Source organism: Mustela lutreola, chromosome 8, assembly GCF_030435805.1.
Source record: "Mustela lutreola isolate mMusLut2 chromosome 8, mMusLut2.pri, whole genome shotgun sequence".
NCBI lineage: Eukaryota > Metazoa > Chordata > Mammalia > Carnivora > Mustelidae > Mustela > Mustela lutreola.
The window spans coordinates 125431683-125457758 of NC_081297.1; the positions used below are offsets into that span (position 1 = coordinate 125431683).

Sequence of the window (26076 nt, forward strand, 5' to 3'; positions counted from 1 at the left end):
TAAGTAGACTGGAAATAAAAGAGGAATTTGCCTTAATCTTTATATTTCACTTTTATTACTCCTAACTACTGAAGCCCTTTAAACACTGTTGGATAATTACCTTGCTTTCTCGTGTGTGTGTATGTGTGGTTTATGTCCCCATTTGCAGCATTTCTTAGAAACTATTTATTTTTTTAAAAAATGAGAAGATTGGTTTGGTTGCCCTTTAACTGGAAAGAAATTTGAAGTATATATTTTAGCTTTTTGAACACCCATGGCTTTTCCATGTCATGGTAATGGTAAAGAAAAAAGAAATAGTCTTTTAATTTTTTTCTCTCCTCCCCACCCCCCATTTTCCTCAGCAAGCTGTCCTTTCCGTGGGTGGTGTTGAACTTGTAACATATCTGTCTGATGTAGAAGTCTCACACACCACACATTTCAGGACTGGAGTTGGGAGGTTGTTTTGTATGCAACAAAAATCCCAAGGCTAGTTAATAGCTTACCATGAAGCTTCAGGAAGATGTCGACAGAAACAATATGTTGACACAAACTGAAATTCTCCACTGGGGAAAATTTGTTTTCGACACAGGCTTCAGCTGGAAAAAAAAAAAAAAATCTGAAGAGCCTTATAAAAATCTTGAATGCTAATAGAATTTTTTTCATTTAATAAATATTTATTGGGCACCTTTTATGTGCCAGACACTATTCTGGGTGCCGATACAAAAATGAATAAAAGAGGCAACCCCCTGCTCTTGTGATGGGAAGAAAAAGACAGAAGATACGTAACTGAATTTACCAGCAATAAAGCCATTTCAGACAGTAGTATGTGCTCTGAAAGAAACAGACTGATGGGTAGACCACGACAGCGGGGTGAGGTAGAAAGGCAACTAGGGAAGGCTTCTCAGAGGAGGCGACATCTGAGACTCAAAAGATGAAGGGGTAAATGAGCATATGCATGGCAAAGACTCGGGTTGACTCCAGATTCGAGCTATATTAAGGAGAATTCTGGAAGCAAGAGATGAAAATCCACATCATGCCCAAGGAACGCGTATGAATTAGACGAGTGGCTTTTATACAAAACTCAACCCATTTTGGGTTTCTGTGACTCACTGTTACTTCCTGCCTCACTTCACCGATCGAGCTCTTTCCCCAAAGCTGCCCAGTTAAACTGAGCTGAGGAGGGAACATTTCCTGGGCTCCAGTCTGGCTGGCTTTCTTCTCTGTGTTGATGTTGACACGAATTTTGCAGTTAGGAGATCCAAGTGTTGCTTTGATGCCCTGGGAATGGGCTATAGGGTTGGTGGGGGGGAGGTGATATTAATAGAAATCTAGCAGAAAAGAAAGCCATGTCTCTCCTGTCCTAGAGTCACCTGAGAGAGGTGAGGATCACAGTACCCAGACCCCTCCACATCACATGTTGGGGTCTCTTTGTGATGAAAATGAGAAGTTCCTATTGTCCTGTCCTCAGGGTTATGGAGATCCTTTTATGTGGAATCTAGCAAAAAAAAAAAAAAAAAAAAAAAAACCAAACCAAAAAACAAACAAATAAAATGAAACAATTGGGTCCACTCATCCTCACTTTTCACATTTAAATCGTATGTATTTGTTTTCTAAGATAATACATTGACATCGTTCCAAATTCAAAAGAACCAAGAGAATATACAGTGAAAACCACACATTCCTGACCTAGGGGGCAAAGAGGGGAGTGGGTTTCTTGGGTATCTTCCCAGAGATATTTTATATATGTTTGCAAGCAAAAGGGGAAAGATCGTCTTTCTCTCATTTTGTCAAATATACAATATATTAAACATGCTATATATGTATATAAACATGTTTATGCAATATGTAGATATACATAATATAATGTGTTAAACGTATATAGAAAGAGCTTCCTAATGACTTTTATGGCTAAATAGTACTATACTGTTTATACTGTGTTTAATCAGTTCTCTATGGTTGGACATTTAGGCTGTTTCAATCTTTTGTTTATAATGTGTGATGCACTAAACCTCCATGCACATATGTCGTTCAATATAGATGTGAGGGGCTGTGGGGTCTAAGGGTATGTGCTTTATAATTTTGATAGATAATGCCAAGCTACCTTCTAGGGAAGTCTCACTTCCACCATCAGTGAAACATAACCAATTTCAGCCCAGCATCCGTAGTTTCTAGGACAAGCTCTCCGTGTTAGCCACTCTAGGTAGCTCATTTAGGAATCTGGCTGGCAAAGCCTGGTACCCAGTACCACAGAAAGGCTTTCCTGCTGCAATTTGGAGTTCCAGAGAAAATCCTGGTGCCTCATCATGTATGGGTGAATCAAAGTTGCCCCAAACTGGATCTTTCCAGCCCTTACCCATCTGCGTCAATCATGCTCCAAGAATTAAGTCCTGATAAAAACTGCAACGTAGCTTCTGACTCACTTAAAATGGATGAGCGGTGGTGTTTTGTAAGTTGTGTTTTTCTTCTGAAGCAAATCCCAGACAGTGGCATTTCACCCCTCCGTGCTGCGTTACACATCTCTAAAAAATGCTGTTTCTCAAGTAACTGTACCCATGATGCTGTTACCACAACAAAGTTATCCAGTCATCCTTTCGAATTATCCACTATTGCCTTTGCAGAGCTACATTTTCCTCATTGGCTCAAGAATGTCTTTGAAAATTATTTTTGTTCAAACTGGTATCCAGACAAGGTCCTCCAATCACCTGTGGGCTGCCTTGTCTCTCTCAGTCTGGAGTGACCACCTTCCAGCCTTTATCTGCTGCCACTGACTGAGGAAGTGAAGCCTGTTGTCTTGTCAGATGCCTCACATTGTAGATTTGGCTCTTTGTTTCCTCATGGGGTCGTTCAGCTCCTGCCTCCCCTTTCTGCTTCCTGATGCTAAATGAAAGTTCGCACTAAAGGCTTGATTGGATTCGAGGTCCATTTGGTTGGCGCGAATGCCTCAAAGGTGGTTGTGCCCAATGGTGCCTTTGACGTGATGGATTCCTCCTGGACAGCAGCCTGTCTTCTCTTGAGCTGCGCTTGAGAATATTTTTATCAATGTTTTTTAACTGGCTTCCTGTTTCTTCTCTTCTCTATGACCACTTTCTAGAACCTGATCAATTGTTTGTCTCTGAGCTGATTAATAAGGACTATGAATTAGAGATGGGGAGACATGAACCTGGCAGGCTCACACTTGGGCTGCGCCTGTCTGATATTTCCCTGCTTTCACGGTTCTCGGTAGGCTGGTGTTGTCCAACAGAACTTTCCATGATGATGGAAATGCTCTGTGTCTGCACTTCCAGTCCTGCACTTCCAGGTAGGCACTAGCCAGAGGCGGCTAGCGAGCGCTTGAAATGGGCAGTGGCTCCCTCGCTCTCACTTGGAGTGAGAGTAAGGTCTTTATATGGGCCTACGAGAACCTACATTACACACCCCTTCCTCACTACCCACTGCACTCTGCCTCGCTGGTGCTGCTCGTGCCCCACTGCCCCCCCCACCCCCAGACTGTAGGGCATCGGGACCAAGGGGCCAAACATGTGTCATCCAGACACCCAAGTGACCCACTCCAGCATCTCCTGCATGTAGCTACCTAACTACCACCTCTCAGTGAGACCTACCCTGAGCACACATCCTTATCTCTTTACCCCACTTTATTTTGACTGACATCACCTTCTAATAGGGTTTATAATTTACTCATTGTCGGCCACCACTCCCCTATGCACACACACACGTTCCATGAGGGTAGTTTCTACTCCCCTTCCCTCCACTCATTTGTTCAGGGCAATTTTCCAAACACCTAGAACATGCCAGATATATAGGGGCTATTCAGTAAATATTTATTGATTGAGATGAGTGAAACTTGGGTATGTCCATTTTCAAAGCTATACTTGGCTCTATTTTATATATAAGTACATACCCACCTGCTTGGGCCTGTTCAGTTGTCCTGCTTACATTAAGATGTTTAAGTATGTCAAATTGTATAGGAGAATCAGAGTCAACTGTGCAAGTCATCAAACTGACTTCCTTTGGTCTTAGGATCACTTGGCGTAGTATTAAGGAAGCTGTCACTTGTAGCTTCTTGTAAAGCCGGGTGTATTAAGGAATTATGGATGTCAAGCTTCCACCTATGAGGTTACTGCCACAGGACCGAAGGCTGGCTGTGCATGTGTGTGCGTGCGCACGTGTGTGTGCATGACTGTACTTGTTCTTACCGGCTTTACGGAAGACTGAGACAGCAGATACTTGAGGAACACGGTACCGCAGCCCATATATGTAGTGAGTGAAGAAGCACGTGGTCTTAGAACTAAGCTATGAGTCTTGGCTCCCCCCACCCCCGCTATTTGACGTATTTAATAGAAATCATATTTCTCTTTTTGAAAAAAAAAAATAGGTTGTTCTGGGTGAGAATTTGACTTCAAATTGTCCAGAGGTTATCTATGAAATTAAAGAAGAGACACCCGTTTTCTACAAACTGGTTCCTCATCCTAAGAAGAATATCTACATCTATCTAACGGCCGGGAAAGAGGTAGGTAAAAATACCAGCTATTGCTTCTGACTTCCGAATAGAAAGTGTTTAATTAACGTCATTATCTAGTAGCGAAGCTTTTACTTTGAACTATCGGGTTTAAACACTGCTGCAGGCTTCAAGAAGACCCGCAGTGGTTCACGGACGTGGAATTAAAAACCTTGCTGTCAGTAAGTAAGCAAGAAATATTACCTATTTAGACAATTTTATTATTGGCTATATTTCCAATGCTACGTTTTTCAGGGGAGGGATGTGCTTGCAAATGGGTGCATAATCAGCTAGGTAACTGAATTTACACATTTATTGTGCGGGCACTGAACGGTTAGATGCATTTATGAATATACCCAATGGGATTGGCTTTGGAATTTGGGGTTAATATCAGGCCATGGTCTCATACACATTCATGAACCAGGAAATATATGGCACTCCCCCTCCCTCCCTTAATTTATTTGTCTGTTCTAGTTTTTCTTCTTGCTTCTGCTTACTGAAATAAAGAGAATATCTTTCTCCATTTTCTTCCTTTTTACAAGGTGCTTTCACCAAGGGAAGGGAAGAAAACTAATTTTCATTCAGCCCCTACTGACCACGTGCTAGTTACTATTCTAAATAGGGTCTCTCTACGTGTATACAGTTGTGTCTATCCACACACACCTATAAAAACAATGTTGTTGAAATATGTTAATAATTTAATGAGATAAAATTACCCTTGTGTTATACAGGAAGAGCCTAAGACTTGGAGAGGTTAAATAATTCACTCAAGGGTGTGTGTGTGTATGTTAGATAAATATATATGCCTATATATAGATAAACAAGGTCAAATCCTAAACCTGTGAAAACTAGCAGCCTATTCTGGCATAGTAATTTGGCTCCGTGGCCACTGGAACATACAAAGTGCAAAGAAGATCAATGAGACTTACAGAATTCTACAATGGGATAACAGCTGCCCTTGGCCCACCCCCACTTTCCATTCTCTGTCTCTCAGTCTAAGGGGAATGGTAATGATATCAAGCCACATGGTTGTTATAGTCACGAGGTCGGTACACGAGCACTCTGTAGTCTCCAGAATTCCTAGAAAGGCCATATTGCCCTTTGCACGTTGTGAAGTCAGTTACGCAGAATGAGCACATGGTGATGGATGGTGGACCTGGTCTGCGCTGGTAAACCAGTTGTCCACCCAATAGAATCTTCTCGAGCGGCTTGTTTCACCACTCAGCACTTTCCATTCTATTTCTTCCCTGGGCTTCCTTCATTTGAAAGACTTTGGTCTATTCCACAGACTGCCTGTATTAAGTAACTATTCCCATTCCCAGGTTTTATTTATCAAGGGCATCTGGAAACTGCCAGCTGGGGAACAGACTGTGCTACCACACGGAGCCAATAAAATTCCAGCCCAAAGCATAGACTCTTGAAGTCTTGCTTGACCCATGCATGTTTTTTCCATTCAGCTCTTTGAAACATTGCAAATAGCTCACAAGTTCTCATGACTGCTTTCCTTGGGACTCACGACCGTAAGCTGGGAACCACTGGGAGAGCCACAGATAGCTGACAGGTCCTCATTTTCTGGAAGCTGAAGACTGCTTAGCCTCTGGTCATTCAAAGTCTGAAGTCCAAGGGAGAGTTTTTGACTGGGCATTAAAGCTGGTTATTCGTACATTTTTCACTTAGGTTTACTGCTGTGGATCCTATTAGATTCTGGTTAAGCCAGTATAATCCCTAGAGAGCCAAAACCTAGGGAAGGTTCTGTCCTGGACTCTTGGGGAGATAGTAACAGCCAAACTAATATGCCCTGGTACATCTATCAAATATGTGGCCATTAAAAATAACCATATGAAGATTTATGCATTGCTGTGTTAGTCACTATAATGTGTTATTAAGTTAGAGAAGCAGGTCCAATGTAAGTACTTACAGTGTTCTCTCTTTTGCACGGAGTTATGTTGTTTGTATGTTTAAGTACACTGTGTAAAGGTTCTCACAGAAGGTTCTAGAGATTATTCCACTAAGTGTTCTGGGCAAAAGTGGCCCTAGGAGGAGATGGTATTGACTGTACCCCTCCTGGAGTATCACGATGCCCAGCATATTCAAAGGCTCTCAGAAGCCTTGCTCTAAGGAAACTGATTTGCCTTTTCAGTGGAAGATTTCACATGTTTGTTGGGCTGTGGAACCCTTTCCCCACACAGTAGTGATAACCAACATTTATTGAGCACTTAGTGTATGCCAGACACATATAGTAACCCCATGGAGTCAGCGGCACCATCACCATTTCACTGATGAGGAAACAAGGTTAGAGAGATTATGTATTTATGAAAACCCCTCCAGAATTAAGATGTTGTGTGAGCTACGAGGAAATAGCCACATTCTGGTTAATTCTGGCTCAGGCTGGTGGTCTGCCCCTGCATCTTTCAGCAGCATCGAGGACTATGAGAAATGGACAGGTTTATCCCCCATGAAGTCAACTTAGAATTGAAGAATATTCCTCAGGATAGCCTATTTTCCTCACCAACCCTTTCTAGAACTCTGTTTCTTTAACCTTTTAAAGAAGTTACTTCTACCTTCTAGCATGAATAACTTCCCAGCTTAATGTGTTCCCCAGGTTTCCTTACTGCCTGCTGTGGGATTTTGCCTGCAGAAAACATGCCATGCAACACTGAGGACCTGTCTGCCTCCTGCCACCCCGTCTCCAGGCTCCTACTGACTGTCTCAGATGCCTGGGTCTGCCCAGCATGGGCACCTGCTCTGTGGGTTGCTTTTTCCCTGACAACTGGAAGAGGTGGCTTGAGGGGCAGGCAGTGATTTGAATATTCCCTGATTGTTTCATTCTCAACTCCAGTGGAGGGAATGTGAGTGAGTGAACTAGGAGCTGAAGCAATGGAGTTACCCTGGCAGGGATGTGGGTTTGTCCTCATGTCCATGTCCAGTGCCAGCCTCACGCTGATGCTCCTGGGTCAGAGCCTTTGCCATCCCCAGACACTCATTTCCAAAGCACCACTGACCCCACACTGATGGGTTTTTTTTTTTTTTTTGGAAGACCAGGTGACCCGATTCCACAAGCCCCTTAGAAATCAACACCAACCAATCAGAAACCTGACTGTGTCTCAGACTCACCTGAGTGAGCCCCTAAAAATTTCAGATTCCCAGGCTGGGTCTCAGACCTATGGGCAGGAGTCTGGGCACTGGGGTTAGCAGGGTATCTGGGGATCCAACTTGCAAGGCTTCCCCGGGGGCTTCTGAGGACCACTGCCCCACATCATCGCAGAGATATCTGGAGTTCAAGTCAATCAGTGTGCTCTTCCTGGCCCCTCAACAGATAAGGGGTTGTTGTTTTTCCAGCATTGCCTGTAATTCCGTCTGAACCGCGGGTGTCTTTATTTTTAGGTGAGGAGAATTCGTGTTGCCAACTGCAGTAGACATCCATCCTGCACGGAGTGTTTAACGGCTGCAGACCCTCACTGCGGTTGGTGCCATTCACTACAAAGGTATTCCCTGATTCTTTCTCACTAACTCACATGTTCGGGGAGGCGGGGGGAGTGTCAGGTGGCAGAACACTTGTTGCCCTACTTTGAGGATCCGTTCCGATGACCTGGGGGAACGGAGCCCTTCGCTGCCCACTGGAGTATCACGGTGGAATCCTAATATTCAGCGATGTTCCCAGCTGTGCCAGGGCCACCAGACGGTTGGACTGGGACCGTTCAGGGCTGCCCGTGCCCAGGCGTGGGAGCGGGGGAGGCTGGGGTTGTCAGTGCTGCTTGTACTTTCTACAGAGTTCCCCAGGACTCCAGAGAGAGAGAGAGAGAGAGAGAGAGAGAGAGAGAGGCAAAAGGTTTCCCCCCCAGAGGAGATGAAAGAATAGGGAGGTTTGAAAATTTTCAGCTGAATCCCCATACTGTCACGCATCCGGCTGGCTGGGTGGAAGCCTGGGGATTGATGGCGCTGTCCCCTGCGGTGTGGTACGGCTGGGGGTCTGGTGTACGGTCTCCGTCCCCGGGCAGAATGGGCCCGGCCTGGGCTTGAATTACGATGTTCGCGACCCATCCGGGCTCTGGGGGCGACTTGTAGAGGCTTCCTCCTCGCCATGGCAGCTCCTAGCTTGGCTGGGACCGGGCTGGTTGGATTGGCTGTTGCCATGGCAACCCAGTACTCGGGCTCCCGCTACAGAAGCGAGGAGGAGAGCGCCTGAGCGGTAGCTCCGGCAGGGAGAGGGGAAAAAAAAAAAAAAAAAAAAACCATAACAGTGTCTGTCAGTTCGGTGCTTTCAGTTTTTAAAGGTGAAAAAGGATAAGGAGGAGTGGAACAGGTGCAGAGAAGCTGAAGGCTGAACAAGAGGGCAGTTGGGGGAAAGAAAAGAAGACTGGGGAGAGAATGGGGGAGCCCCTGCGGAAGGAAGCCCAGGGCAGTGACAGGAGATGGGGAGAAAATGGCCCAACCAAGAGGTTCAGGAAACAGGCGAAAAACGTGGGGCTGGGATTCATTAGGAGTTCGCCGAGGAAGTTGAAAGCTATGACGCACCCAGACGCATACTCGCCCTTGCCTTTCGCTGCGCTTCCTCACGGGGCTGTTTCCGTCAGAATCATTGGCAGACAAAAGGAGCAGGGCCGGGAAAATGCTCATGAATAACTGTAATTGGGTAGGAACGTTTTCTTCGCGTGGCTCGCCCAAGTCTAGGGTTTAAGGAAATTAACCACTCATCACAGCGTGTCATCGCCACACACCCACTAGGACGCACAACTGCCCTCTCCTTTCCCACCCGTTCCATTTAGGTCGGTTCCCTGTCTGTGTTTGCAGAGCTCCCTGCAGGGGTTCATTTGGTGGCAGCACCGAGAATTCATTAGCCACACAGAGCTAGTGGCTACTATATTGGCAACCACAGGTCTGGAGTTCATGGATGAAGTGTACGGGCTGGTGAGATGACTTTGGGGTTTAGATGCATCTAGATGGGACGTGAAGAAGCCTGAAGACCAGTCACGGGAGGCCATGTCGACTGAGGGGAGGAGTAGTTGGGGAACTGAGCACGGAGGTGGCACCGCGATTGGGGGCAGAGAGAGGAAGAGGAGGAGGGAACAGCCAGAAAGGGAAGAGGAAAGGCTGAAGGAGGTGGTCTCCAGGTTGCCAAGGCCAGAAAGAAGGGAGTGGTCCACTGTGCCAGATGGTGCTGAGAGGCTGGGCAAGAGAAGAGAACTGATCCATTGGACCTAGCAGGTGATGACTGGTGACCGTGACCGGGGCCGTTGTGGCAAGTGGTGCTAATGCTGCAAGAGAAACATGAAAGAGCAGAGCAGAGATGACTCTTCAGAGGAGCTTTGCTGAGGAAAACAGCAGAAAAATGGAGCAGACATTGGAGGAGAAAGTAAAATCCAGAGGGTCTTATTGTTTATAAGGTGTGTGAAAGCACACTATGCTTTGGGGCTATTGGGGAAGTTCCAGTGGAGAAGGAGAAACTGATGGTGCAAGAAAGGGAAAGGGCCCTTGCGCAGTTGTGTCTCAGAAGATGAAAGGAAAGGCGATCTCACGCACACACGCACGCGAGGGGAGGCAAGGCTCTGGGAAGGAGGTATGCGAGTCAGCCTTGGTCACGGGAGGAAAGGTGCAGAACATGGGTCCTGGGGCAGGTAGGTGGGGGAAGGGTAAGTGGCATCAGTTTATATTGCTTACATCATGTTCAGTGACTTCGGAGCCGTCAGAGTGAGGTGGGGGAGGAAGTACTGGAGGTTTGAAGAGAGAAGGGAGAGAAGGTGGGAAAGAGAGTTGGACAGGTAATGGAGATGGGAAATATAGTGTGATCCCTGGGCAGCAGCAGGGCCCTGTGGAGGCCAGTGGTCTTGCTTTTGGAATGAGAACACTCAGTGTGGTTTTGCTTTCGAAGGCTGTGTTCAGCTCTGCTGGTGTGGTCACAGAGTTGGGGAGAACTAGGTTGAGCAAGGTAGGGCTTTGCAGGAAATACACAGTGGGGGGGGGGGGACCTGGGGACTGAAGGTGTATCCAAGGGAAGCATTATGGTATTGTCATGGATATTGGTACTTAAACTAGTACCAGGGGACCCTGGGCTCTCTGCTGGAAGCAACTCTAAGGAGGGCAGTGAGAGATGGGAACAGGGCATGGGATCTGTGCTTGGGAGGTTGTGGTTGGATTTAAGACTTGTTGGACCTGGGGAACTGGAACGAGGTAGTAGCTGGACTGTAGTAGGGAGGTCATGTGTGCGGTGACACTATTGGTAATGGCTAAGTCTAGGTTATGAAGTAAGATGGAAGACAAGATCGTTGGCAGGGAGGGGGTCAAGGAACTGAGGTAGCAGTGTTGGATGAACCATCTGTTTGGAAATTATAGTCGCCAAGACCAACTGTGGAAACAATGTTGGAGTGAGGAGCAAAATAGTCCAGAAAAGGAAGGAATTGGCAGGGCTGGGGGTACACTGTAGATGGTTGCAACAAGGAGAACTTTGGGGTGGTGTGGGCTGGTGGCATGACTGCCTGAGCTTCCAAGCTGGGGCACTTTGGCTTGGGGGACAGGCTTGGAAAGGGGGAGGAAAGAAGAAGCATCCAGAAAAGGCAGCGAGATGCAAGCAGGACACTTACACATGAGTGAGAGGAAGCAGCCAGCCCCTGAGCTGGCTTTGAAGAAACTCTCCCCTGGGCAGAGGCTGGTTTTGTGAGCACAAGAAGGTAAGAGGAATGATCCAAGAAGAGGCTGAAGACACATCATTTATTGATGATGGGCTAGAAGTTCTAGCCTTCTATAAAGTATGACTCGGGCTTCCCCTGGTTCTCCTCTTGCTCCCTCACCCCTGTCCCAGTACTCTCCAAGAGGAAGGATAATTTTAAATCTAAACCAGATCATGTCACTCCCCAGTTCAAAACCTGCATTGGCTTTCTCTCCTAGAATCCAGTTTGACTGTCTGACTACAAGATGAGTACATTATCTGACTCTTCCGTGCCTCTCATGCCTGTCTCTCCTCTGTTCACTCCACCCCACCAGCTTTCCTTCTGACTTGGGAATATGCCAGGCTTGTTCCCTCTTCTGGTACTTTGCACTTGTTGTTTCCTCAGTCTAGAATATTCTTCCCCAGATCCTTCCACAGCTGATCACCCAGTCTGAAATGGCCTCACCTCATTCATAATCACCTCACTGTTTTATTTTCATCATGGCCCCGTCATAAGAAGTGATCTTCTTTCTCTGCCTCTCTTATTAAAATGAAAGTTCCATGAACATAGGGTCCTTGTCTTGTTCACGATTATATTCCCAGAGTCTACAACAGTGTCTGACACAGAGTAGGTGCTCAAAAAATATACATTAAGTGAATGAAGTAGATTGAGTGATTGAGAAACTCTACCAGTGGCGGGTTGAGCTGTGTGTGTTAAGTCATATAGAATTTTCTAGACTGATGGCCCTTCCCAGCCACATCGGATCACTTAAGTTTCAAAGTGGCTTGATTCTGGCCTAAGACGAAATAAAACTAAGCCTCAGATCTGTGACTCATATTGAGTTCCCAGTACCATTCAAAATTAGGAATTCTAAAGGGGGATCTTTTCTTATAACCGTAGAGCATCCCACTGTGTTTATTTTAAATGTCACAGATTTATTTAGAAAAATAATTTATTTTCCCTTTTGAGAAGGTTGAACTTTTTTGCATATGTGTCTAGAAAATGGATTTGTTGGGCACGGGGGGTGGGCAAGAAAACTATCTTAACTTCCTTTTGATCGCGTGTTAAGAATAGGCATCTAGTATAAGCAGATAAAAAGCAATTAGATAAACAATGAGCTCTAAAAAGTCTAGTATTTTATTGTTGGAACCTCAAATCCAACCTGTGCTGAATTTGCCTGTGTGGGTGGAAAGTGAATTTTTGCAGGCTGAATATCTTGGGTTTGGAAGCAGTTTCTCAGTTTCTCCCATATTGCAAAGCATAGCACATGTGTTCAGTTATGGATTTCCACAAAACTGGCAATCCTGAACCAATGAACGGGTGAGGTTCCAAAAGTTCATTTGCAAGTTTGTTTGGCACTCAGAACGCATTTTCCCATAGAAACAATGTCATAAATTAAGTCCCAAGCCAGCCCACGAAGTGCAATTTATTTAGTTTCAACAAATATTTATCAAGTATCTACCCAGAACGCAGTGTGGGAAATGAGACAACTAGGTGTTACTGAGAGAAATCAGATGCCATTCTTGGCCCTAAGAATTCTCATGCCAGCTAGGGAGACAGACATGTCAATAACCCATATGCATTCATTCAGTCATACATCCAATTAACAAATATTTATTGAGCACCTGTGATGTGATGAGGCCTTTGCTGGGGGCTCGGGTTATAGTTCTTTTTTGCCTATGTAGAGCCTTCGGTCTCGTGAAGAGTGTAGACAAGTGTATCAGTCAGGTTTCTGCTCCAGTGATACTGTGTTAACAAACTCTTAGGGCTTAGAAGACTTGTTTTTCTTGTTCATGGGTCCACTCCAGTGGGGGTAGGGATGTCGTCTGCCTCAAGGTGCAGGTTGAGAGGCAGATTCCGGTTGTGTTCGCACATCTCCCGTCCTGTACATACCATTGTCCAGGCAGACAGCAGAAGTACCAGAGGCCATGCTAAGCTGGACAGCACGTTCAAAGCCCCTGCTCATGTGTTTGCTGGGGCTCCATTGGCCAACACAGCCCATAGCCAAGCCCAGCATCAGTGGGGTAGGAATATGGTCTGCCTACTCCCGTGGGAGACGATGCAAAGAAGGCAAAGTGTAGGAATGGGTCCTTCCAGTACAGGAGAGCCTGAAGAACCGGACACAGCAATCCAGTCTACCTCAACAAGGAAAAGAACTATCCATCCACCAAGAAGTAAATAGTGTATATGATAAGGGTTCCCACAGAGGCAGGGGAGGATTCCATGGGGGCACATAAAGAACATCTAACCCATCTTCAAAGTGAGGCAAGTTTTGCTGCAGGAAGGAATGTCTAGGCTGAACCTGAGGCCCGAGCAGATTTCAGCCAGGTAAAGCCAAGCCAGGTGACCAGCTGAGGGAACAGGTGCACCAAGGCCGGCGGCTGCAGGAGCTCCTGGTCTGGTGGTCAGTGTGCATGGAGCATACAGCCTTGGGGTGGGGGGTTGGAGGGGGAGCTGTTGAGAAAGTGGCATGGCTACAGGAGCCGTGGAGGACTGGTCCCATAAGCCGTGTAAAGAATTTCCATTTTATTGGAAGGACTTTGGGGAGCTATTGCAGAGCTTTGATTAGAAGAATGACCAGATCGGTTGTGTGTTTTAGAATAAACATTCTGGTGAAGATGGATTGCAGGGGACCTGCTGGTTGCTGGAGGACCTCTTAAAAGGTGACTGTAAACCAGCAAGAGATGGGGAACTGGTCAGAGGGTTGATAGTAGCGATGGGAAGATCTCAAGAGCTCAAGACTCAGGACTCCCGATTCAAGAGCTCTTTGGAAGATAGAATTGACAGAATTTGGCATTTAATTAGATTCCCCCTTGAGTTTGACACAGTCAAAATAGGGTTATAAAATGAAAAATAAAATATCAAGGTGGCCACAGCTACTGGTTTTTTTGGAATATGTGTTCTTTCTCTCTGATCTAAGTCCTCATAAAGACAATAAAGAAGTGCCACCCAAGGGATAGATTCCTACCGTCCCACGCATTGGAGTAGGCATTAGATTGGAGCCCAAAGGATGAACCCGGAAGTCAGAGCGGGAGGACTTGGGAGTGATGTCAGAGCTGAGTGTCAGAGGGCTCTGTGGGGTGAGTTCCTGCTCTTTTCCCAGCAACACAGTGACCTTGGTGTTGAGATGGTGGAGGAAGGAGTGAACAGTGTCATTACTGAGCAGGAATGTTTGGGAGGCACGGTAATGCTGGGGGTGACTTCCGCTCTGGCGGAGGGGAGTCCAGCCAAGGAGGAAGAGTACAGGGCCTGGAGTCAGCTTGCTTGGGATTGAACCCAGGTTTCTTTGTGACCTGCAGGTTTTCTTATCTTCATGTGCGGATCTCCTCTTCAATAAAGTAGGGTTAATAATACCTTAAAGGAGGACTGAGAAGATTAAATCAGATATGCACAAAAAGACCTGGACACACAATGCCAGAGTCCTAGTTAGGACTCAAGCAATGCTAGCTCTGGTGATGGTGGAAGCCCAGAGGAGGGAGCTGTGGCTTGTAACCAAGGCTGGGGCAGGCTTCACAGAGGAGGTGGCATTAAATTTAGGCCTTGACCAAAATTAGTACAGGAGACAACAGGTGTTGGCGAGGATGCAGAGAAAGGGGAACCCTCTTGCACTGTTGGTGGGAACGCAGGCTGGTGCAGTCACTCTGGAAAACAGTGTGGAGGTTCCTCAAAAAGCTAAAAATAGAACTACCCTATGGTCCAGCAACTGCACTACTAAGTATTTACCCAAAGGACGTGAAAATACAGATCCAAAGGAATGCATGCCCCCTGGTGTTTATAGCAGCGTTGTCAACAATAGCCAAACTCTGGAGAGAGCCCAAATGTCCCTCGACTGCTGAATGGATAAAGATGTGACAGACAGATAGACACAGACACACAGACACACACACACACACACAGGAATATTACTCAGCCATCAAAAAGAATGAATTCTTGCCATTTGCAAAGACAAGGACAGAGCTAGAATGTATTTTGCTAAGCGAAATAAGTTCATCAGAGAAAGATGAATACCATCTGATTTCACTCCTACGTGGAATTTAAGAAACAAAATGGATGAACATTCACGAGGGAGATAAAAAGAGGGAAACAAATCATGAGAGACTCAATGATAGAGAACGAGCAGGGTTGACGGAGGGGGAAGGGGTGGGATGGATGGGGGATGGGTTTGAAGAAGGGCCGTCCTGACGAGCACTGGGTATTATGTGTAAATGATGAACCAGTGAACTCTACTCCTGAACCAACACTGAGCTGGATGTCAACTAACTAGATCGTAAATTGTAAATTATAAATTGTAAATTTTAAAAAAAGATTAAACAAAAAATGAGGCCCTGAAGCCCAAGGGAACAGGGAACGGAAGGCATCTTAGAGGATCCGGGACAGGGAGTGGTCTTCTGAGGGAGTGACAGGCTGGATAGTAGCCCTAGAAGCCAGAGGGCATGGGGGTTTGGGGGGGGACCAGGGTGTGAAGGGGGTCTGCATATTAGGGGGTTCCGGAGACCCATGAAAGGGTTTTCAGCAGAGGACAGCATCATCTTTGTGTTTTGAAAAGATCATCCTGGGGCACTTGGGTGGCTCAGTGGGTTAAGCCTCTGCCTTCGGCTCAGGTCATGATCCCAGAGTCCTGGGATCGAGCCCCGATTCTGGCTCTCTGCTCAGCAGGGAGCCGGCTTCCTCCTCTCTTTCTGCCTGCCTCTCTGCCTACTTGTGATCTCTGTCTGTCCAATAAATGAATAAAATCTTAAAAAAAATAAAAAATAATAAAAAGATCATCCTGATGGCAGGGTCCAGCACTACCCCAAGCATCAGCTTCATCAGACTCCCCAGCCGCATACCTTCCAGGCTCCACTGTCCTGCGGCATGTCTGTCTCATAACCAACGAGCTTATCTCCCGTCTCCTCCTGAGTCATCCACTTGGCCGCTCCTTCTCCAGCTTTCATGCACTTCCCACCAGTCCCAGCATGACCATGGGGCTCAGCGTGCTCTGGTCCCAGTCACATAAGGGAATCAGGGCTGGTCCTCTTCAGAAAACGGGCTGTGCAGGAAAGGCCAGGCTTCTTTTCTGTCCTACCCTGTCATGCCCCACTCTGCACAGGGACTGTGTAGGGTCAGGCTGCTAATCAGCAGGCACATTAACTAAAGGGTGTCTTAGTGCCTCTGGAGGATTCGTGTAAGCCTGACACTCGCCCATATTCTTCTACAGGTTTCTTCCATGTAGACACGTGGAAAACCTTTGAGCAGCCCCCACCAGCTGCTGCTGGTAGATCATTCCTTGACCTGGCATGACAATGGGGCTCTCTGGCTAGTTCCACAGTCAGCCTTCCTGAAGGAGTGGGAGTACCAGAGGGGATTTTGAATACAAGAGAGAAAAACAGAAATGTGACTGCTAAACGAATTTGTCCCCAGTAGCCTGGAGTAACAAATAAACAAGCAAGAAAGAGTTATAGGATTGGCTTATGGCCCTATCCAGTTCCTTACACCGCTGTCCTGTTGGGTCTGCCTGCCCTCGCTCCTCCAAGACATTCTCACCTCAAGCCTCCCCGGCCATTTTTTTGACTCTAAGGGCCATAAGCTGTGACTGCTCAAAAACTCGACCGAGGTAACCTTTGGGGCATGGCAACCCATAAGCACACTCTTGCGAGGTCGGCATTCCTGCGGCCGGGTCTGACCTCCTGGGCGGTGGACAGTGCGCGACAGAGATGCCTACTGAGGGCTTTCTGTAGAGGAGCCCCTGGGGTGTGCCCACAGACCCTTCAGGACACAGTCGCAGTGCGCCTCCTCCGAGAAGCCTGCCCCGACTCCAGGCCCACTCTTCGTGGGTGGGTGGGGGGACGTGCTCACTCTACACCAGACACTGTGCCCTGCGCCCCGTGCCCTATACCTGTAGTCCTCCTGCTGCCCTGTGAAGTCTGTACTAGGACCATCCCCACATTAGGGAGGAGGAAACAGCCTCAGGTTGTATGTTCCTTTCCCACTACTGCGGTAACAAAGGATCACAACCTTAGTGACTTAGAACATCAGGCATTTATTGCCTTACAGTTCTGGAAGTCAGAAGTCTGCAGTGGGTTTCCCTGGGCTACCATCGAGGTGATGAAAGGGTGGTGTTTCCTCTGGAGGCCAGAGGGAGAATTCATGTCCTTGTCTTTTCTAGCTTCTGGAGGAGACTGCCCACCTTAGCCCATGGCTGCTTCTGTGTCTTCCAAGTCGGCAACATAGTCCCTCACATCTCTCGGGCTCTGAAATCTGTTTCCATCGTCATGTCCCCTTCTCGGACTCTGACCTTCCTGCCTCCGCTCGATCCCCCTGTGACTACTTTGGGTCCGCACTGATCCTCCAAGACAATTTCCCCATCTTGAGATCCTTAATCTGCAAAGTCCTTTTAGCTGTTCAGGGGAACATATGCCCAGGTCCCAGGGATGGAGACATGGGTGTCTTTGGGGGTTCCATTGATGTCGGGTCGCACAGGTAGCAGAACCTAGCTCAATCTCCAGAGTCAGTGCCTTCACCTACCGCTGTAGGGAAAGGGAAGGGGAACAAGGAAGGGATATTGTCCCTGTGGCAATAGAGGGAAGAGCTAGGTCTAAAAAGACCCTTGGTGGATGACAGGCTCTGCCTACCAAAGACGACAGGACTCAGAGCCTACCTGACTTATAGAAAGCCTTCCACCTTCAAAGTGTGAGCATCCCTGCTTTCAGTTAGCAAGTATCTGTCAAGAACCTAATGTGTGGCCGCCGCTGTTCTAAGCACTAGGATTCTGCCACAGGGAACGGCACAGCCGTAAGTCTTTGCCCTCGTGGAGGTCCTTCTGACGGGGTGTTGCCTTCCTAAGGCTGCCCTAGCCTAGGACCACAATGTAAGGGCTTACAACACCACAGATGCATTCCCTCACCTAGAAATCCGTAGGGGGTTCCTTGTGTTTCCTGGCTCTCTCATGACACGGGCTTTTCCTCTTTGTGTCTCCAGACCTCCCCCCACTTTCTCTTTTCCAGGCGCCGGTCACTGGGTACCTTGAATCCAGGAGGCTCTCCTCCTGGAATCCTTGCATTACATCTTCACAGACCCTCGTTCCAAATCAGGTCACCTTCTGAGGTTCTGGGTGGACGTGAATGTTGAGGGAACGTGGTTCAACTCACCCCACGAGGGAAGAGGGACCGTGTGAGTGTGAAGAAAGAGAGAGCACGTCAGATGGTGATCAGTGTTCTGAAGAAAAATACAGCCGAGGACAGGGGTACGGGGCTCCTGGCTGGAGGCACCAGAGGTTGCTGTTGGAACCTGAGTGGTCCCCGAAGGCCTCACTGGAAGGACGTGTCTGAGCCAAGACTTGAGCTGGAGATGTCCCCCTTCATGGGTATGGCCACTGCCAGCCAAGTGGCCAAGAAGAGAGTCTCAGACAGGTTGTTCTCATTCTGTGTTTGCTCCCCTCTCCTCCTGATCAGGGGTGTGTCCTCATGCTTGCAGCCTGGACAGTGACCCTCCTAGATGGTCCAGTGCCATGCGGATGGCAGCGATCATGGTAATCATGGGATCTGGCGGCGACCTCTCCTTCTTGGGTGAGGACCCCAGTGTGCCGACTAATTGTGTAGAAGCGAGTAGGACAACTCTCTGTAGGGTGGAAACAGTGGGGAGTAAAGAGGAGTATGATTCTGGACCTCAGGGCAGTCCTGAACTACCCTGGCTGAGGCCCAACCCATGCATCTGGGTTAGCAAGAATGCTGAAAGGGATTTGGGGGCCTTCTCACAGTGGAGGGGGGGTCCCAGGTGAACCCAGATCCCCTGGGTTCTTCTTGATCACCTCCGCTGTCAGGAGCTGTGAACAAATCCTACTCCTTTCAAAGCAGAAGGTGGAGAGAGGATGAAATCATCGAGGGGCACAGCCCTTGGTACCCTGAGAGCTGACAGAGGTCGACCAGGGAGAAGGCTCACTTTACTCAGAAGCCAGTTTTATTTGGAAGTGCTGGCCGCCGAGGTCCAAAGAAACTGCTTACCCACACCATCTCTTTAATTGATGTTCTCTGACTTGGAACAAGGACCATTAGGAACGCCCCTTTTAGTAAATACATGTTTTAATGGAATAGATTTTTTTTTTTTTTGAAATGACCTTATCTCAGGCAGCAGGCACTTTCATAAGTATGTATTGATTGGCTTTTAAAAATTCCTCAAATGTTTTCACTTGTCTCTGTGACCTAGAAGATGTCCTGTTCCCAGCACCTTCTCCAGCTTCAAACACAATGTTCCCATCTTCTTTGGAAGCCTTCCAGGCGGCCTTTCATGGTTTTGCTTTTGTAATGTTTTGTAAAGCTGAGGTGCTTATGTTTGGCTGTATAGAGAGGCCCGATGAGGGCCTTCGGTATTTGTCCCAGGAAGAGGGGCCACCTGCGTTCCCAGTGGAGAAATGGAGGCCCAGAGTGGCAAAGGCATGTGGGGGCAGAGCAGCTTTGAGCCCAGATCTTCTTGACTCAAAAGGCACCCTTTTCCCATGTTTATTTCCACATTATGTATTTTTAAAAACCCTCCCTTAAATTCTTCAGCTCGTGGTTTGTGTTTGGAAGTAAAAAAAAAAAAAAAAAAAAAAAAAAAAAATGCCAGCTTCAGTAAACTCATCACCCACAAAAGAACCACATGGGGTGCAGGCTACAGATCCCTTTTGTGTGAGGGTTTCAGTCTGCAAATGTGTCTTATGTGTGCTAAATAGCTCTGAGTTTTAAGACAAAGGCTGGTTTTCCACCAGGCCAGTTAACAGGCCAGCCCAGTGAACAAAAATCAATGAAACAACTTACGCTGGTATCATGGAGACATAGTCAAGAATTTTAGTCACTTTAAAATTGAATTCTTAATTCAGTGCGGCTAACGCTTGTTGCATTCGGGCTGTGGGTCGGGCCCTGAACGAGGCCCTTGGGGAAAAGCGACGAATGAGGCTCTGCCCCGGAGAAGCTCACAGGTTAGGGCGGAAAGCGTCCACCAAGCCAATACTGTCCGTACACCGTGGAAAGGGCTTCTAGGCGGTGCTTGAGGCTGGGGAGACCCCAGAGAGCCCTTTTGTCTTGGGAGGAAGGCACAATGTGATTGAGAATCCTCCAAGAAGCTTTGAACTGGGGCTGCCTCCTTATGGAGGAAAGGTATGCTGCATGTTGACCCGGCACATGTGAGTGATGCCGGAGGGCTGTCCGGAGAGCCCCACTGCCCCGATCCCTGCCTCGTCATTACCATTTTGTGTTTGCATAGCTTAATGTCATCCAAATGCTTGCGTGAAGTCTGTTTCACTTGCCGGAGTAATAAGTATCACAACAATGACTACTATATACTGAGGCAGTATTGTAAGCCTCAATTAAATAGATGCACATTTTGCTAACAATCCCATGAGGTAGAAACCATTAATATCTGCATTTCTGCAGGTGGACAGCCCGAGACACAGAGGGGGCACATGACTTGCCACGACACTGGTGTGTAACTGGCAGAAGCATTATCCCCTTTGTGTGCTAGCCAGTCTGTCCTTTAGTCAATTCCTTGCAGAGAACAGAGTTCCAAGCTTTAAGTGGAACATGCTGTTCCTTCTCCCTGGAATGCTGTTCCTGTTATTCTTGATGTGACTTGATGGTTTTCATCCTAGACCTCTGAACTAAAATGTCACCTTTCCTGGCCAATCTGAAGTAATTCCTCTGTGCCATGTTCTTGGTTTCTGCAGAAGACCTACCTTAATTTAAAATTATTTTAAATTACTGTTTATTTTCTCGCTGGAATGTAAACTCATTAGTAGGGGGATTCTAATGGGTTGATACATTAATGTGTCCACAGTGCCAACTATGGTCTTTGGTGTCTGGTGGGTGCTCAGTAAATATTTGTGGTGCAAATGCCAAATACAGCACTAGGTCCTGGGGGGGGGGGGCAAGGTGAATGAGGTGGGTCTTTCCCTTGGGGGACCTGCTGTCTAGTGGGAGAGACAGGCAATCAGCGGTGAATGCGATGTGCTGTATACACCTGGAGCACATGTAAGGGGCCACAGGAACACAGCAGAGAGAGCTACTGCTTTGCCCGGAGCTTGGGCAGACATCATGGAGGAAGTGACTTTGAACTCGCCTTGAACAAGGAACACCATTTCACCAAGTATACTGCAGGCTCAAGGGCATTCTGGGGCCTGTGGGAGCAGCATATGCTAGGGACAGCCAGGCGTGTTTGCACTGCACATGTTAATCAAATAGACAGACTCATCAATCCACAGTTGCCTAGGGATGAGTTTGGAGAAGAAGGCAGGAGCTAGATACTAGTGCCAGGGTAGAGACATGACCGTGGAAATGTGTGTTCTAGGCTCCTGGTCATAAAAGACCCATAGGAAGAGGAGTTTGATGCTGGCAAAAGAGTGCCATTGAAGGTTATTTTAAGTAGGAAGTGCTATGATCAGCTCTGTGCTTGAGAATGACCTAGATGTCTGTCTGGAGGCTGATTGGAGGCACTAGAGTTGGCAAGGTAGGAGCCCAGCTACAAGGTGATGGATGAGGGTAGAATGTAGGAGATAACATAGAGGAATGCTTAGAATTAATAAGTCATTACCAGCTGAATCCGAGAGTTGAGAAAAAAAGCCGGAAGACCCAAATTTTCTAATTTGATCCACTGTTTGAATTACTGTTCATTGACCACGTTCAAGCAATATTTCCCAGTGTGCATGATGAGAACTTCTAAAAAAGTTAGAAGATGTTGCATCATTCATTCCTGTCTTGGAAAGTTACAAAGCACCCCAGTATAGCCAAGGCTCTGAGAAGTCCTGCAGCAGAGAGATTAGTTTAATTTTATTTGCCCAGTGTCTCCCAAACCTCTTAACAACAGGACCCTACTTTAGATACCTCCAGAACAACCCAAAGAACACTAGTTTTCTGAGAAGTGACTAAAACCTATATTTTCCTATGTGGCCCGTGCTCGAGGAGGACCTGTTGACTTTTATCTTGGCATTTATGATGCCATTATCCTGGGAAGTTCTTGGAAACTTTGAGGAATTTGGCACAGGAGTAAAGACTGCTGAGGTTCACACCGGGCCACCTGACCACTCTGCCTTACAGTTTCCTCATCCTTGCCGATAATAACAATGTCTACTTCCTGAGGGGGTTGTGAGGATCAGTGAGTTGCTTTCTGGGAAGCCCCAGGAGAAGTGCCTAGCCTGCAGGAAGAGCTCAGTAAGTGTTAGCTTCTGTGCGAGGCCATAGAGGCGTATAAATGAGACCACAGATGTAGGAAATGGCACTGCTTGGTTTTCATGTCTCAGGCACTCGGCTTGCTCACCCCGTGACCTTGGGAAAGCAATATGGTGCCTTCTGCACCTCAGTTGCCCCCATCTGTAAAGCAGGGCCAATGATCGTTCTTACTTCATAGGTTTGTTATGAAGATTAAATGAATCACATTACATGAAAGGTGGCCCTAGCATGTGAGATGGTTTCATTTTTTTTTTTTTTTAAAGGTCTTCTAAATTGCTTCTGGAATTAGCATAATTTGATCATGTAGATTCCCTTTTGGCTCCAGTGATGGAGGTCCAATTTTTCAGATTCCCCAGCACTTATTTGGATCTGGTGTTTTGGTATTCCCCTTTCCTGACTATGGGGGCCTGGATTCAGCATGTAGTTTGCCCCGGGGGGCCATCCTATTCTCTTCTATTTGGTCGAGTTTGGTTTCTTTGTCTCTTGGACTGATGATGTCAATAAGAGCCCCCATATTTTGGGGACCATCTAGCTCTTCCTCTGTGCCTTTCCTAAAAATGCAGGCATCTGCTTGAAATCCCTTAGCAGAAGACCTTGGGATGTTCTTGGAGCCAAACCTCCCCCCCACCCCCCTGGTATGGACACACCCTCCTGCTCCCTGAGACAGAGGCTGGATCGTTTTCTTGTTAAAAGTTTTCTGATATGATATCAGTATAGAATCTTTGGAATAGGTCACACCAACCCCACATTCAAGCCAATTACCTGGTATTTAGTTATGGGACTGTCTGCTTTTGGCGAACAATTAGATTAGGGGATGCTGCTGAAAGTCGAGCGGCAGGAAGTAGAAGTTACATTTCTGAGTTCAGAGTTTCCATTTCAGGGTTCTATTGCAGAGTGAGCTTTTTGAGGATGGAGGCAGGGAAGATGCCTCCTCCCCCACCATGCCCGTTTGGGCACCTGTGGGTTCTGAGTGGGAAGTTTGAGGTTCACCTGATTCCCCTGGGGGCTCCTAGAGGAAGGACAGGGTCCTAGGCTGTCTCCAGAAGAAGGGCCATGACACTGTGCTGTGGATTTTGACATTCGGAGTGAATGTCCGGGACCCAGCAGAGACTCAGGTGTGGTAGATCCTTGGGGACAGTCCTCCAGGGGTTTCCATGTATTTTTGCCAATGTTGTTATTAGCAGCTTACATTTTCTGTCAGCAAGAGTGAGTGTGATAATGTTGAAGTTGTGCAAGTTATGGGATAGTTTATGTGTTGATGTGGGATTTTTTTTTCTTTTTTTGATTGGAAGGAGGCCGAAGTCCTAGGAAAGGGATCGCCCTAGGGAGGGGCGGCTGGCAAGGTGTCTAGTTGGCACCATCCAAGCCCTGGAGCCTTCTCTGAACTGAGGCCAGGATACTATACCCTGCGGGGCACAAGAAAAAATTCCCTATTAAATTCTGTTAGGATTTGGGGCAATTTTTGCACGGTAATAAGCTTTGGGTTGCTCTTTGGGCTTCTCAAAAGGGAAGTGTTAACTCAAAGATTGTAAACAATGAAGTGTTCTGGCATGCTGCTGACCTAGTTGGATAGTCATAACTCCGAGAGCAGGTGAGAAAAGGCCTCCACGGTCCCAGGGTGTCAAATACTAATGACAGAGGAGCTCACTTACATGCCCAAATTCACTTTTATCCTAGTTTTTCAGGGCTCTGATATCTGTCACTTAACTTTTAAAACTCATATTTACAAACACTATGGTAAGTAATTTCAGGGACACCTGAATTGTGGGTCTGAAGCTTTTTGCTTATTGTAGTATTGATTATACTGCTTCATTTGGTGACTAGAGAAAAGTAGCCTTCCATTTATTTTTATATTATTTTACAAGTTTTTACCAGCAGTCGTGTATGTGACATTTATCTTGGTAGCTAAGGACCAATAGCCTCTCACTGAATGAGAAAAAAGAGAGAGAGATTTTCTGGCCTGATGGAGTCAGATTCCAAGGTTCCCTAGCCCACAGGCATTTTATCTGCCTGGGAACTTTAGGTCTTTTTTTTCTTTTTTTCAGAAGTGGGTCTCCCTGTTCTTTATGTTGGCATGAAGACAATTAATAATTTAAATCCTACCCATTAAAAAACCAGAAATAATGTATAAATATAATAGTGTAGTAATAAATTTAAAAGTCGATCCAGCTGGGCAGTGTTCCCAGACTACCAGCTGAGCAAAAATACAAATCCGTAAGGTAGGAGAAAACTGTTATAGGATGCAAATGGCCACAGTCACATTGTTTCCTGCTACTCTTTATTGCAAATGTACAGCCTTGAAGTTACATTATGGATAAATAGGTTTTGTGGGCTAAACCGGGGACCTAATCACTGTTTATAACATTATTTCTGTGGGGAGAAAGATGTAGTCCATATTACAGACAGGTGGGTAACAAGCAAAATGGGGGGGGCACAATAGGTTTGTAAATTGGGGGACTCCTGGGATTTTAACCTGTAGATGGATGTTTTGTGTTCAGGGCTAGGCCTCTCAGAATCCCCCCATCCCCCTCAAGTCCTTGCTGTCCTTTCAACCTCGAGACTCTGCCTGACTTTCTCTAATGTCAGTCCCCGGGGTGCTCATCCTGGTGTAGCCCCACCCTCCCCCACCCCTACTGGGGCCCCAGGAAGCCAGCAGGCACCCTGAATGTCTTTACCCTTTCACACCTTATTAAGTGGGTAGTTAAGGTTCATAGGAGGCCACGCAGATGGGTGACCAAGTGGGTGGCTCTGTAGGCAGATTTCTGTCGCTTGTGGCTGTGTGACGTTGGCACGTTATCTCACTTCTCCAAGCCTCTATTTCATGCCTTAAGAAGGAGGTGGTTGGGAGGACTAATGTGGGAGTGCCGCCTGTAAGCATGCGGGCCAGTGCCTGGGATAGGACAGGGTTCCCTCCTCATAGGTGCTTGCTGGGCGTGTTTCTCACTGATATTTGAGTTCACACAGATTTCCACGAACTCGGGAAGCAAACCCGTACTTTAAAAGTACTTTCTGGATTCTGAGCAGCAAACCTAGAAACAAGTGCCTGGGACCTTTCTGTTCAAGAGTTGAAGCCTGGATGGGTTTTGAACATAGTTTTGTCATGAGTTGGGGGGAGACGGAGGGGGTGGTCCATGCACTCATATAGTTGAGTGGGCAACGTCAAAGTCTGTTATTGTTTTGTTTTGTTTTTGTTTCTTGTGTTTTTTTTTTTCAAAGTTTTTATTCACTTATTTGACAGAGAGAGACACAGCGAGAGAGGGAAGAACATAAGCAGGAGGGTGGGAGAGGGAAAAGCAGGTTTCTGGCTGAGCAGAGAGCCTGATGAGGGCTCCATCCCAGGACCCTGGGATCATGACCTGAGCCAAAGGCAGAGGATTAACAATGGAACCACCCAGGCACCCCTCTGTTATTGTTTTGAATAGATGAAGCTTTACAGCAGATTTCATAGAAACTCATCAGACTAAGCCTTCTTAACTAGTTTTTTTTTCACTAAGGTGGTTCCACATACTGTGTTTTTCACCTAAGGAAAATGGTTTTCTGTTTTTAAAAAATTTTTGGTTTGGGTTTAATTTTGTTTTGTGTTCTTCAGTGTTTCCTGATTTGCAAACAGGCGAATGTCTACGTATTGGCTTTATGGTGTAGGCATGAGATCAGATGGAAATAAGGACTGGAAAAAGAGAACAGTGACTGGGAGTCTAAGGGCTTCCGGGGAGACCCTCAGTAGAGGATGGGGCCTGAGCGGTAACACAGAGGAAGGGAAGCAAATGTGTCATTTGCCTGCCAT

At 46.9% G+C, this 26076-nt stretch overlaps 1 protein-coding gene across 1 annotated transcript in view; it reads left to right on the forward strand.

Moving 5' to 3' along the window:
- The window catches only part of PLXNC1 (plexin C1), a 140623-nt gene that overhangs the window by 25057 nt on the left and 89490 nt on the right, over positions 1-26076 (forward strand). The window contains exons 3-4 of the mRNA XM_059187533.1: positions 4352-4486; positions 7859-7959. Of these exons, the coding sequence (XP_059043516.1) occupies positions 4352-4486; positions 7859-7959 (236 nt within the window). The remainder of the gene's footprint in view (positions 1-4351; positions 4487-7858; positions 7960-26076) is intronic.